At 51.9% G+C, this 15,115-nt stretch overlaps 1 protein-coding gene across 1 annotated transcript in view; it reads left to right on the plus strand.

The window, feature by feature from the left end:
• The window catches only part of LOC140398802 (coiled-coil domain-containing protein 183-like), a 168,024-nt gene that overhangs the window by 65,001 nt on the left and 87,908 nt on the right, over positions 1-15,115 (plus strand). The window contains exon 4 of the mRNA XM_072487768.1: positions 10,812-10,979. Coding sequence (XP_072343869.1) covers positions 10,812-10,979 — 168 coding nt within the window. The remainder of the gene's footprint in view (positions 1-10,811; positions 10,980-15,115) is intronic.

The following is a 15,115-nucleotide window of genomic DNA, read 5'->3' on the forward strand; positions in this document are numbered from 1 at the left end:
AAGGGTTATGGAACCGAGACGTATAGCTAACATTCAGATTTGGATCAACTTTGATCGAACTGAATGGTGGAGCAGGCTCGAGGGGCCGAATGGCCGACTGGTTGGTGTCCGAGCTGTGTGACTGGCTTCATCGGCACACGTGGCTAATTTCAGGTGCAGGCTTTATTGAGGTAGGTAGCCACCCTGAGGTTAACTTCTTCTCCCCCAGCGTGTCGGTTTGTTTTCCCTTCTGTTTTTAGTTGTGTACAGCCTTCGCCAATGCTGAAGGGGTTAAATGGTTGCGATTCCATATTTAAGTTCTTCAAAGCATACAAAAATGTTGTCACCTGATTGTGACACTTCCTTTATTTGTCCCATTTTCTCTTAATGAGCAGTTTAACATACCACATCTTCCCGAATCTGCACCTTGCAAACAGCTGACTATGGGAAACTTGACAAACGGCTTATTTCCCATTTGTGTGTGTCTACAATGCACATTGACCACTCAGGTCTGATCCACATCGAGAGTGGACATGCTAGTCTATGCCATAGTGAACTGTTACGACACCCTGGGCGAGTGAACGGCCAATTCCAGCCCCACAGACTCCCGTGTCACAACATAAGTGAATTAACCAATAATCTTTTCTGACATCTTTGACCCTTGACTGCTTTAATGACTTTCAGGTACAAGACTTGTAAATAAAACATAAAAGAACTGCTTATTTACAACAAGAGAAGAGATAAACATGGAATAGCGATAATAGAACAATGGCCGGCTAATCTAATTATTCCCCTCACCCTGTTCCACCCTCCATCCAGACACACATAAGGTACACGGTAGGGGGTAGGGAAAGGATTGAAAATAACAGGGATTAAAAGGGCATGTGATTAATCTTTGCTGCTGAGGTGGTAGTCTTTTGTTCAAAGGACGCAAAGTGTTGAAATCATTGGTTAGTTTCGATCTTCTAATGTTTGTCTCCAACTAGAACATGCAGGCTGTAGAATTCTCTTTGGGGAGTCATATTCATTTTAATGACCTCCATCAGACTGGCTCTCGGCCTCACTGAGATAATATCAGAATTCTTCACCTGAGGATTTTAAATAGGTTTTCAAACAGCCCCTCTTCCTGTAGGTGGCGCTGGACTGTATCCTCCCACAGCTTTAACAATTTGCAGAGAGAAAGGTCTTTAAACACAGGCCATCAATTGAGAGAAATCAGATTCAGCTCCCCAGCCTTTTGATCAGAAGTGACCCTTTCACAGGCCGGGCTGTGTTTTAATCGCCAGCCTTAGCTGACAGAACCTGCTGTTTCCTAGGTTTTCACAGAACTGGCTGCAGACTGCTTGCAGTCTTTTAATAGAGGTTAAAATTCCCAGGCCTGGCTGGACAGAGAGAGTGTTTCTTTTGTGAGGGCCACGAAGAATCCAGCAAGAGTTTCAAGGATACAAAGAAATAACATTTATTTACAATAACATATACATACACAACAGCAGCAGCAACTTCGCTTGCTGCTCACTCTTTCCTGCTGGTTCCAAACTGGCCAGCTTTATTTATACAGGGAGTCTGCTAATGATTTCTCCGCCTCCCTCACTGGGGAAGCTCATACTCCCACAGGATTGTGGGATGGTCATTAGTCCCCAACCAATGGTAAGCAGGCAGGTTATAACATCCCTCCCCCCCCAAAGTCCAAGGAATCCACCGAAGACCCTGGCGAAGGAGGGCGTCGGACTCTTTTTGCCGCAGGCTGGACACCATTTGCACGAGGTGCTGGATCGGGCGGCGTGTAACGAGACAGAGACCGGCGCTTCCGCGATGAACGGCGTAACGGTTGTACATCCACGGCCCGTGGGCCCGAGGATTCCCCCTCTGATGCGTCCTGTGTCTCCATCTCGGAGTCAGAGTCTGCTGCCTCTGTTATCTCGGCGTCTCTATCTCCACGGGGTTCTGTAAGGCTTTGAGAGAGGCACCAGAGGAAGATTGTGAGGACTACTTTCCATTGTCTCTGGTCTCTGTGGCTGTAGAAATGAGCTCCTGGGGCGGGGAATCTTTGGAAGGGATAGTCTTCTGGACCAAACGTGGTCTACATGTTTGCGCTGGAGACGACCCTGGGCTTGCACCTGGTAAGATACGCCCGTTTGGCAAAAGATTACGCCAGAGACCCACATGGCACCACCAGCAAAATTGCAAACGAACACTGGGTCACCGGGCGCAAACTGCCGAATCGGCCGATGCCGAGAAAAACCATGTCCCTGCCGTTCTTGTGTGCGGCGTACCTTTGCGCCAATATCCGGGAAAACCATACTAAGGCGGGTGCGAAGTCTCCGGCCCATTAGGAGTTCTGCGGGAGCTACCCCAGTCACCGCATGGGGGGTGGTCCTATACGAAAACAAAAAGAGAGCCAGTCTCGTGCCCATTGACCCGGAAGACTGCTTCTTTAGGCCTCGTTTGAATGTCTGCACTGCGCGCTCTGCCAACTCATTTGAAGCCGGGTGGTAAGGGGCAGTGCGGATATGGCGTATGCCGTTCATCTTCATGAACCTCGCAAACTCCTCACTGGTGAATGGAGTGCCGTTATCCGTGACCAGCACCTCGGGCAGGCCATGCGTACTAAAAGACAAACACATCTTCTCAATTGTTGCGCAGGACGTTGTGCCTAGCATCTTATGCACCTCTAGCTATTTAGACTGGGTGTTGATTAATAAAAGGAACATGGATCCTTGAAAAGGGCCGGCGAAATCCGCATGCAAGCGTGCCCAAGGCCGCCCTGGCCATTCCCAGTGATGTAGGGGCGAGGCCGGCAGAAGCTTCTGATGCTCCTGGCAAATGGAGCAGTTTTGGGCCACCTTCTCAATGTCGGTGTCGAGGCTTGGCCGCCAAACATAACTCCGGGCCAACATTTTCATTTTGGTCACACCTGGATGCCCATTGTGCAAGTCTCTTAGTATCAGCTCCTGTCCTTTTTCCGGGACAATCACACGCAAGAGGATGCCGTTTTCCACGCTGAATTCTGACAGCTTGGAGGAAAATGCCCTCAACTCACCTGGGAGCTGTCTATGCTGCCCACCATATAGGACTATGTGTCGAACCTTTGACAGGACTGGCTCCGTCTGGGTCCACTCACGGATCTGTGATGCCGTGACAGGCAAGTTTTCCATAAAATTTAGGGTTGCAACCACCTCACCGGTCGTGGGGGTCAACATTGGGCCGATCGATAAAGGCAATCGGCTCAGTGCGTCGGCATTCGCTATCTGCGTTCCTGGTTTGTGCTCTAGAGAATACTCGTGTGCAGCGAGCAACAAAGCCCAGCGCTGGATCCGTGTGGAAGCAATGGGTGGTATTGGCTTATCCTCTCTGAAAAGTCCCAGCAGAGGCTTATGATCAGTCACGATAGTGAAGTGGCGGCCATACACATACTGGTGGAAACGTTTCACCGCAAAGACCACCGCCAGGCCCTCCTTCTCGATCTGCGCGTATTTTCTTTCCGCTGCAGTCAATGTGCGGGAGGCGAAAGCTATCGGCCGCTCGGCCCCGTTCTCCAACTTGTGGGACAGGACAGCCCCAATATCGTACGGGGATGCATCACATGTGACGAGCAAAGGCTTTCCAGGATCCTAGTGGGTTAGTAACCCAGCCGACGACAATTGTTGTTTTACCCGCCGGAAAGCGGTTTCTTGCAGCTGACCCCAAACCCAGGTGTGATTTTTCTTTAGCAGAAGGTGCAACGGGGCCAGCGTAGTTGCCAGATTGGGGAGGAACTTCCCGTAATAGTTTACGAGGCCGAGAAAAGAACGAAGATGCAAAGTGTCAGTCGGGGTGGGGGCCTGTTGAATCGCGCGCACCTTCTCTGCGATGGGGTGCAAACCTTCGCGGTCCACCCGATAACCCAGGTAGACTACTTCCTTCGCCTGAAAGATGCACTTTGTGCGACGTAAACGGACTCCAACCTCCGAAAAGCGTCTAAGGACAGCCTCCAGATTTTCCAAATGTTCCTGCTCCGACGCCCCGGTGATCAAAACGTCATCTAAGTAGACAGCGACACGGGATAAACCTCTCAAAATGCCCTCCATAACGTGTTGATAAATAGCACAGGCAGAGGATACTCCTGAGGGCAAACGTGTATATTCATACAGGCCCCGGTGTGTATTAATCGTTACATATGGTTGGGAGGCAGGGTCCAGCTCCAACTGTAGGTAGGCGTGACTCATATCTAATTTTGTGAACGAGAGTCCGCCTGCAAGCTTCGCGTAGAGATCCTCTATGCGAGGCATTGGATATCGGTCGAGTCGGGAAGCCGTATTCACTGTAAGTTTATAGTCGCCGCACAAGCGAACTGTGGCATCTGGCTTCATTACAGGTACAATTGGTGCTGCCCAGTCAGCGAAACGGACGGGCCTGATAATACCCAAAGTCTCCAAACGAGTGAGCTCCCCTTCTACCTTCTCGAGCAAGGCGTAAGGCACCGGGCGCGCCCGGAAATAGCGCGGCGTGGCTCCTCGTTCGACTTGGATACGGGCTACGGCCCTTTTTATTTTCCCCAAACCGGGCTGGAATACATCTGGGTATCGTACTAGCACCTCAGTCAACCCTCCAGAAACTGTTTGGAGGATGTGCTGCCACTGCAACCGCAAATGGCGCAACCAGTCCCAACCCAACAGGCTGGGCCCATGGCCGCGCACCACGATAAGTGGTCAACGCCCCTCCTGGTGTCCATAAACAACAGGGGTCATCGTCGTTCCTGCAATGTCCAGTGGTTCCCCCGTGTAGGTGGCCAACCTGGCCTGTGTGTCGGTTAATGTAAGGGTCTGTATACCCTGCTTCCCAGTTTCGGTCGGAACGACGGCGCCTCTGGCGCCCCCAGCACCGGCGTCCGCGACGGGGTCGGCGCCTACAAGTCTGACACGGACATGGCTCCTCATCCATTGGTTCTGGCGAAGGTTCCCTTCGGGGAGGAATGTCTGACGGCCACTGGCATCGATCCAGACGTCGTCTCGCCCAAGGTGCCGCAGGAGTGCGGGGGGACGTTTTCGGACGGAAGGGGTTGCGCCCCAAGGCATGCACCTCCATTCCCTGTAGCTCCTGCACTCCTCGTTCTGCGCTCTCTCGGGACAATACTATTTGAATGGCCTGTTGAAAAGTCAATGTTGGCATATATATATATATATATATATATATATATAAAACAGCAGCAGCAACCTTGCTTGCTGCTTACACCTTCCTGCTGGTTCCAAACTGGCCAGCTTTATTTATACAGGGAGTCTGCTAATGATTTCTCCGTCCCCCCTCATTGGGGAAGCTCATACTCCCACAGGATTGTGGGATTGTCATTAGTCCCCAGCCAATGGTAAGCAGGCAGGTTTTCACAGTTTCAAACCTGCTCCTGGCTGCTCTCGATGTCTAAGCAGAACTGAGAGCCAAAATGGAATCTGCTGTCCGTTCCAGAATCTTCTGAAAGGCTCTAGGAATCACAATCAAAAACAGGATATGTCCCAGAATTTCAGAAGAGTCGATTGGCTGCTAGCCATGTCTATCAAAATGACCCACGGGACAATGTCACAGAACACATTGTCCTGAGGGGACTGCCTGGGTCAGTTCAAATGACACCTTAGACCAGGGGTGCTTTCAGTTTAACCAAAGTCTGCAGTTTAAACCCAAAATCTGCAATATTGAAGCAGCCAGCAGGACAGGAATTAAAATGAAAACAAGGGGTCAGATCAGGATTTAAAAGAGGTTCCTTACAGAACAAGGAAACTTTCAGTTAAAAAAACATTTTATTGAAGACATTTCAAATATATACACAACAAAGAAACACAAAATCCAATCGCAGCAATAGGAACCTACCATACCCTCCCTACACACCCCTTAACAAAGACCCCCCACTCTCCCGCTGCCACCCCAGCAAACCCCCTTTTTCTAGTTTTTCACCCAAATGCCTCAGCCCAGAAAAAAATCGAATTCTCCTTCACTCGCTGACGACTCAATACTCCTTAAAGAAGTCGATGAACAGCTTCTACCTCAAGGTGAACCCCTCCTCCGCCCCTCGAATGGCGAACCTGATCTTCTCCAAATGCAAAAACTCTGTCAAATTGCTCACCCATACCCCTGCCCTCCGTGGCTCCAGGTCGCACCAATACAACCTGTCTCTGGGCTGTCAGGGAAGCAAGGCCAACACGTAAGCCCCTTTCCCCACCCGTACTCCCGGATCTTCCGGCACTCCAAATAGCGGCACCTCTGGACTTGGTGCTACCTCTACCCCCAAAATCTTTGACATTACGTTCACAAATCTTGTCCAAATTCCCCTCAACCTCGGACACGCCTAAAATGTATGGACGTGATCTCCCCCCCCCCCCCCCCCCCCCCAACCCCCCGGCGCACACAATCCACAGCTATTTACCACCCCCGAAAAGGACTGATTCATCCTGGACACCGACATGTGGGCCATGTGCACCATTTTAAACTGGATGAGGCCTAGTCTTGCGCATGACGAGAGCGCATTAACCCTCTGCAAAGCTTCACTCCATACTCCAGCCCCTAGCACTCCTCCCAGCTCCTCATCTCACTTATGCCTAACCTCCTCCATGAGAGAATCTCTCTTCAACAGCTCCCCATATATATCTGCAACCTCGCCGTTCCCTATTTTATCCTTGGACAGGAGTTTATCCTGCAGCACCGGGAGCGGCAGCATCGGAAACAACAGCACCTCCTTCCCCATGAGGTCCTGAACCTGCAGTTACCTGAACCCATTCCCCTTTGGAAACTGGTACGCCCCCTCCAGCTCCACCAGGTCTGCAAACCTCTCTCCAACAAACAAATCCTTAAAATTCTATCCCCACCTGCCGCCTCTCCCGGAATCTCGCCTCCAACCCCACTGGTGCAATCCTATGATTATTGCAAATCCTGCCGACGTGCCCTCCAATCCAAAGTGCTGCTGACACTGGTTCCAAACCCTCAACCCTAATACCACCTTGGGGCTCGTGAAGTCCCTGACTGGCGAAAATGGAAGCGGCACCAAAAACAGTGCCCTCAAACCGTCCCCTTAAACAAGGTCGCCTGCATCCCCCCCCCAAACCGACCGCTCCTTCATTGCCCATTTCCTAACCATTGCAAAGTTTGCCACCCGATAGCAGTTTCGCAGGCTCAGCAATGCTAACCTCCTCCCGGCGATCCCTCTCCAAGAACATCCTCCTATCCTGTGGAGCCTTCCATGCCCACACAAACCTCAAAATCATCCCATTAACCTTCCTAAAAAAAGACTTGGCCACAGAAATCAGGAGGTTCTGGAACACAAACAAAACATTTGGCAACGCCGTCATCTGGACCCGGCATGCCAACGACACTAGCAGCACATCCCATCTCCTAAAGTCTGCCTCCATTCCCTCCACCAACTGTGCAAATTCAACTTATGCTGCTGGGCCCAACTCCACGCCCCCTATAACCCAACGTAACAAAACCTCGCCCCTACCAACCGGTGCGGCAGTTTGCCCAACCGCCTTTCCTGGATTCGGGCACTAATTGGGAATACCTCCATGTTAAGCTTGTATCCTGAAAAGTGGCCAAATTGCCCCCAAATCCCCATGATCCTGTCGAAGCTCCCGACCAGGTCTGAAATATACGGCAGGAGATCATCCACAGATAAAGAGATTCAGTGCGAACACCCTTCCTTTCTCACCCCTCCACCTCCTCAAGCCCCTAAGTGCCATTGCCAACGGCTCAATTGCAGGGCAAAGAGCAGCGGGAAGAACGGAAACCTCTGCCTTGTCCGCCGGTGCAACCCAAAGTGCTCCGAGCTAACCTTGATAGTCCGAACACTCGCCTTAGGTGCCTTACACAGCAGCCGAACCCAGTCCACAAATCTCGGCACAAAATTGAACCGCCCCTGCACCTTGAATAAGTACGACCACTCCACCCAATCAAAAGCTTTCTCCACATCCATGAACCACTTCAACATCTCGGCCCTCTGAGGGCATCATAATTACGTTCGGCAACCTCTGTACATTCGCCAACAGCTGCTGCCCCTTCATTAATCTCGTCTGGTCCTCACCTGTCACCCCCGGCACACAGTCCCCAGCCTCATTGCCAGCAGCTTTGCCAAAGAGTTCACCTCGACATTCAGCAGTGTGTACGATCTACACTGCTCTAGGTCCTAAACTTTCTTTAAATAAGAGATATCAAAGCATGAGACAGCTGGGGTGGGGGGTGCGGGGCGAGGCAGAGGGGGGCTCGCCTTCCCCTTCCAACGATACTCATTATATATCACGACGAGCAGGGGCCCCAGCTCCGACCCAAAATTCTTATAGAATTCAACTGAAAACCCATCTGGACCCGGGGCCTTGCCCGCCTGCACCGACCCCACGCAGTCCATCACCTTGGACCACACAACTTTTATTAATAGGTTGCTGTCGTTGATCCTGGATTGCTGCCGGGGGTGGAGGAGTTGGGATACGCTGCAATAGTGATCTCTGAGGATCCTCTGACTCTGAAGGAGATTATGGAGGTTGTGGGTTTGATGAGGTCGGGGAAGGTGCTGGGACCAGATGGGTTCCCAATTGAATTTTATAAAAGGTTTGTCAGGTTGCTGGCCCAGTGCTGGTTGAGATGTTTGAGGATTCTCGGACTCGGGGGACGTTGCCAGCCTCTGTAGGCGACGATCTCCTTGATATTGAAGAAAGATAAAGACCAGGTGGAGTGTGGGTCGTACTGCCACCATCTCTTTTTTGAATGTGGATGCAAAGTTGTTGACGAAGGTCCATATCACCCCTAGTCCTTTGGGAATATCAATCCCCCAGTCTCATAAGTGTCCCGTGACCTGCTTAACTCCAGTTTACGGCAAAGAGCATTGGGGATTAGTTGTTTTTTGGGGGTTTGTGGGGGGGAGGTGAATGAAAGGGTTGAAACAATTGTAATTGTTGTATACACATGGTTGTAAAGATGCTGGGCTGGATTCTCCATCTGGGAGACAAACACCCCACGTCGGCGTGGAAATGGTGGTGTTTTACGCTAGGAAAACTAGCGCAAAACGGCCGATTCCCTGCGCCGGGAGAGGAGGGGGGTGCGGCTAGCAGCCAGGCAACGTGGAGCTCTAGCTGCCGAACAGGCCTGGCCGTGCCGTGCTTCATGGTGGACGCAGCCTGCAAAAATAATCCCCCACTTCGGCCGGCTCGCAAGCCCCGGACCCCCACAGTGCCCCCAGCCCTGAACAATGTCCCCCCCTGCCCGTGGGCCGGCCCACCCCTGACTGAGCCGGCGTCGGACTGAGTCTACAGCCACCACGCTGAGTTCCCGAGAATGTGATCACGTGTGTCCCACGCTGTCGAGAACTCGGCCGGTCGGGGACGGAGCATCGCGGGGCGAGCCTCAGGCAATGGCCTGAGGTCGTGGATACAGCGTGCTGAGTTTCAGGGGGCGGAGCATCGTGAAAGTGGCGCCGCCCCCGATTCTGTCGTCATCGGGGATTCTCCGTCCCGTCGCCGAACGTGATTTCGGCATCGGGGATCGGAGAATCCAGTCCGTTATTTTCAAAAATTGTGAACAAAATATATTTTTTTAAAACAACGTGTTGGGAGGGGTTGGGTGGTGAGGGGTTGGGAGGAGTTGGATGATGAGGGATATTTTTGTATTTTGTATGAATTTTGTTACAAGTTTTGTATGCAAACGGCAAATTTTTTCTTTGAATAAAAATAGATTAAAAAAATATGAATAGCAGTCTCCACCTCGGCATTGCAGCAATCTCAAAACACCCAGCCAACCACACCCAAAACCAAAATTATTCCGGTGAATTGCACACACAATGTTTTGGACTCTACTACTTCCTGTGGTAACAAATTCCACAGGCCAACCACCCTCTGAGTGAAGGAATTCTCCTCATCTCAGTCCTAATTGGTCTACCCGTATCCTCAGACTGAACAAATTAATGTTTTTAAAAACCATGCTGTTTGACTAACCATCAAATAAAATGGATAATATAGTATCTGTCTCCATTTCCATTGGCTGTGGGAAGGCAGTACACCTAGAGAGCAGGCCAATGGAGGGGGTTCAGGCAGTTTGAGGTGGTAGGTCGTGATGAAACTTCAAGAATGCACCCAGCAAGAGCCAGTAGCTCTGAATCCACCCCATCAGACACCACCCCCATCAAATTCCCGAGGGAATTCCAGGAGTCCATCTTGGTGCTTGAACCAAATTCAGGAGGACAACATTACAACAATATGAAACATGGCCTTTTCTTACTCAGGGTTCCAGTGATCATATCAGAGAATCCCTACAGTTCCGAAGGAGGCCATTCGACCTATCGAGTCTGCATCGAACCTCCGAACGAGCACACACCCCTGTCCTACCCCCATAACCCCGCCTAACCCGCACATCTTTGAGCACTAAGGCGCCATTTAGCATGGCTAATCCACCTAACCCAAACATCTTTGGGCAGTAAGGCGCTATTTAGCATGGCTAATCCACCTAATCCGAACATCTTTGGACTGTGGGAAGAAACCAGAGCACGCAGGGAAAACCCTCACAGACACGGGGAGAAAGTGCAAACTCCACACAGACAGTCACCCGAGGCAGTAATTGAATCCTGGTCCCTGGCGCTGGGAGGCTGCAGTGCTAACCACTGTGCCACCATGCCACCACTTGTGTGTTGATCTACAGAGTACTTTGAGTGCTGAACACAATTATTGAATGAAAGGACCACGTGGCCCTAATGAGTGAATAAGTGGCAGGGATGGGGCAGGGGGAGAAGTAATGAGGCTTTTGTCTGCTTTAACCTATGACTGTCTAAAAACTGACTCCATATTTCTCATTTTATGACACTCTGTCTCACTGCTGTGTTTTTGATCTTATAGGGTTCCAAAGAGTTGCTGAATAAACATCTGTACAACACAGTAAACCATTATAATCTGAACTGCTATGAGGTTAAGAAACGACAGAAGATTTTGATGGAGCTTATGCAAACTCTGAGGTCTGTTAAAAAGGAGACACAGTTTGGTGCAGGGGAGCACAATGATCTTCAGGTATGCTTCCTTTTAAACTTGCTCACTCCATCCACCTTTTTTTAATCTGTCTGTAATACTGTACCAAAACTTGCAAATCGACATTCACGGATAATATTGCTGGTTAGGTTCACAGAGGTGGATGTTTCAGCCAGCTACCAACACTCGAGGATTGCCCAGGAACTGGACATTAATCTCCACAATGCTTACTGTAATCAAAAAGCATCAAAGCAATTGTTTCCAAATATTCTGATGTAAAAATATCAGATATTAATAATATTTGTGCAAAGCAGAGCTTGTTCACTTTCAAATTGGGGCAAGAGTTTGGTGAACTGTGAGGATGACAGGATGTTGAACAGGACGGCGAGCTCAGCTGGAGCTGGGAATGATGTGATGAATATCGCCAAGTAGAGATCACAAGTCAGTGCTTTACAGGATGGTGAGCGAACAGAAAGCAGGGGGAGAAAAGAGGAAACTAGAGACAGAGTAGCAGGAGGTATATGTTGGCAGGGAGAGTGACGCTAAAGCTGAGGGAGTTGCAGAGGACGAGGGGGAGTAGTTAATAACTGAGAGAACAATTTCCATTGTGGCGAGAAGGGCTGAGAATATGTGGGGTTGGAGAAACTTAGGGAAGGTGCAAGGACATAGGATTAGTTCAGGGAAAGACCACTGAGGGTTCTGAAGTGAGAATAAGAAGCTGAATGCCAGTGATCCGGAAACCAGGATGCGACTGGAGCTTGACCCTGACAGCATTGTGGACCTGATTGTGCGTGAGGGCACCTCCATTGTGGACCTGATTGTGCGTGAGGGCACCTCCATTGGGGACCTGATTGTGCGTGAGGGCACCTCCATTGGGGACCTGATTGTGCGTGAGGGCACCTCCATTGGGGACCTGATTGTGCGTGAGGGCACCTCCATTGGGGACCTGATTGTGCGTGAGGGCACCTCCATTGTGGACCTGATTGTGCAAAAGGGCACCTCCATTGGGGACCTGATTGTGCATGAGGGCACCTCCATTGGGGACCTGATTGTGCGTGAGGGCACCTCCATTGGGGACCTGATTGTGCGTGAGGGCACCTCAATTGGGGACCTGATTGTGCGTGAGGGCACCTCCATTGGGGACCTGATTGTGCGTGAGGGCACCTCCATTGGGGACCTGATTGTGCGTGAGGGCACCTCCATTGTGGACCTGATTGTGCGTGAGGGCACCTCCATTGGGGACCTGATTGTGCGTGAGGGCACCTCCATTGGGGACCTGATTGTGCGTGAGGGCACCTCCATTGTGGACCTGATTGTGCGTGAGGGCACCTCCATTGTGGACCTGATTGTATGTGAGGGCACCTCCATTGTGGACCTGATTGTACGTGAGGGCACCTCCATTGGGGACCTGATTGTGCGTGAGGGCACCTCCATTGTGGACCTGATTGTGCGTGAGGGCACCTCCATTGGGGACCTGATTGTGCGTGAGGGCACCTCCATTGGGGACCTGATTGTGCGTGAGGGCACCTCCATTGTGGACCTGATTGTGCGTGAGGGCACCTCCATTGTGGACCTGATTGTGCGTGAGGGCACCTCCATTGTGGACCTGATTGTGCGTGAGGGCACCTCCATTGAGGACCTGATTGTACGTGAGGGCACCTCCATTGGGGACCTGATTGTGCGTGAGGGCACCTCCATTGTGGACCTGATTGTGCGTGAGGGCACCTCCATTGTGGACCTGATTGTGCGTGAGGGCACCTCCATTGGGGACCTGATTGTGCGTGAGGGCACCTCCATTGTGGACCTGATTGTGCGTGAGGGCACCTCCATTGTGGACCTGATTGTGCGTGAGGGCACCTCCATTGGGGACCTGATTGTGCGTGAGGGCACCTCCATTGGGGACCTGATTGTGCGTGAGGGCACCTCCATTGTGGACCTGATTGTGCGTGAGGGCACCTCCATTGTGGACCTGATTGTGCGTGAGGGCACCTCTATTGGGGACCTGATTATGCATGAGGGCACCTCCATTGGGGACCTGATTGTGCGTGAGGGCACCTCCATTGTGGACCTGATTGTGCGTGAGGGCACCTCCATTGGGGACTTGATTGTGCATGAGGTCACCTCCATTGGGGACCTGATTGTGCGTGAGGGCACCTCCATTAGGGTCCTGATTGTGCATGAGGGCACCTCCATTGGGGACTTGATTGTGCGTGAGGGCACCTCCATTGGGGACCTGATTGTGCGTGAGGGCACCTCCATTGTGGACCTGATTGTGCGTGAGGGCACCTCCATTAGGGACCTGATTGTGCATGAGGGCACCTCCATTGGGGACCTGATTGTGCGTGAGGGCACCTCCATTGGGGACTTGATTGTGCATGAGGGCACCTCCATTGTGGACCTGATTGTGCGTGAGGGCACCTCCATTGGGGACTTGATTGTGCGTGAGGGCACCTCCATTGGGGACCTGATTGTGCGTGAGGGCACCTCCATTGTGGACCTGATTGTGCGTGAGGGCACCTCCATTAGGGACCTGATTGTGCGTGAGGGCACCTCCATTGTGGACCTGATTGTGCGTGAGGGCACCTCCATTAGGGACCTGATTGTGCGTGAGGGCACCTCCATTGTGGACCTGATTGTGCGTGAGGGCACCTCCATTGTGGACCTGATTGTGCGTGAGGGCACCTCCATTAGGGACCTGATTGTGCATGAGGGCACCTCCATTGGGGACCTGATTGTGCATGAGGGCACCTCCATTGGGGACCTGATTGTGCGTGAGGGCACCTCCATTGGGGACCTGATTGTGCATGAGGGCACCTCCATTGGGGACCTGATTGTGCATGAGGGCACCTCCATTAGGGACCTGATTGTGCATGAGGGCACCTCCATTGGGGACCTGATTGTGCGTGAGGGCACCTCCATTAGGGACCTGATTGTGCATGAGGGCACCTCCATTGGGGACCTGATTGTGCGTGAGGGCACCTCCATTGGGGACCTGATTGTGCGTGAGGGCACCTCCATTGTGGACCTGATTGTGCGTGAGGGCACCTCCATTGGGGACCTGAATGTGGGTGAGGGCACCTCCATTGGGGACCTGATTGTGCATGAGGGCACCTCCATTGGGGACCTGATTGTGCATGAGGGCACCTCCATTAGGGACCTGATTGTGCATGAGGGCACCTCCATTAGGGACCTGATTGTGCGTGAGGGCACCTCCATTGGGGACCTGATTGTGCGTGAGGGCACCTCCATTGTGGACCTGATTGTGCGTGAGGGCACCTCCATTGGGGACCTGATTGTGGGTGAGGGCACCTCCATTGTGGACCTGATTGTGCGTGAGGGCACCTCCATTGTGGACCTGATTGTGCGTGAGGGCACCTCCATTGTGGACCTGATTGTGCGTGAGGGCACCTCTATTGGGGACCTGATTGTGCGTGAGGGCACCTCTATTGGGGACCTGATTGTGCGTGAGGGCACCTCCATTGGGGACCTGATTGTGCGTGAGGGCACCTCCATTGGGGACCTGATTGTGCGTGAGGGCACCTCCATTGGGGACCTGATTGTGCGTGAGGGCACCTCCATTGGGGACCTGATTGTGCGTGAGGGCACCTCCATTGGGGACCTGATTATGCGTGAGGGCACCTCCATTGTGGACCTGATTGTGCGTGAGGGCACCTCCATTGTGGACCTGATTGTGCGTGAGGGCACCTCCAGTTTACAGGAAATGAAATTAGAGAGGCTAGTCAAGCAGGCATTGAAGAATCCCAGCTGTGAGTTATTAAACACGTCATTTAGGATATTGGTGGGAGAGCAGGAGCGGTCTGGGAATGTAGGTGCTCAATGTTTTAGAGGTGAAAGGAAGCAGCTTTGGTGACTCCTGGACTGAAGGAGAGGTGGTAGCTGGGGTGGAGATAGTGAGAGGCCGGAGTCCACTGGGGTCTGCAAGAAGTGAATGGTTTTGGTCTTGCCGGCACTGAAACAATCCAGGTAATTAATGTTGGAGAGGCAGTTTGAGAGAATGCCTTTCTAAAAGCAGTGGGGTTAACGGAGGAGGTGGAATTGATCTGAGGTTCACCAGAGACTTAACCTCAAGCTTTTGGATGATATCTCCCAGGCCCAGCATGTAAGAGCTCGAGAGGAGTGATCAAGACTGGAACCTTGCGGTACAGTGGAGGTCACAT

The sequence above is a fragment of the Scyliorhinus torazame genome, chromosome 22 (genome assembly GCF_047496885.1).
Source record: "Scyliorhinus torazame isolate Kashiwa2021f chromosome 22, sScyTor2.1, whole genome shotgun sequence".
NCBI lineage: Eukaryota > Metazoa > Chordata > Chondrichthyes > Carcharhiniformes > Scyliorhinidae > Scyliorhinus > Scyliorhinus torazame.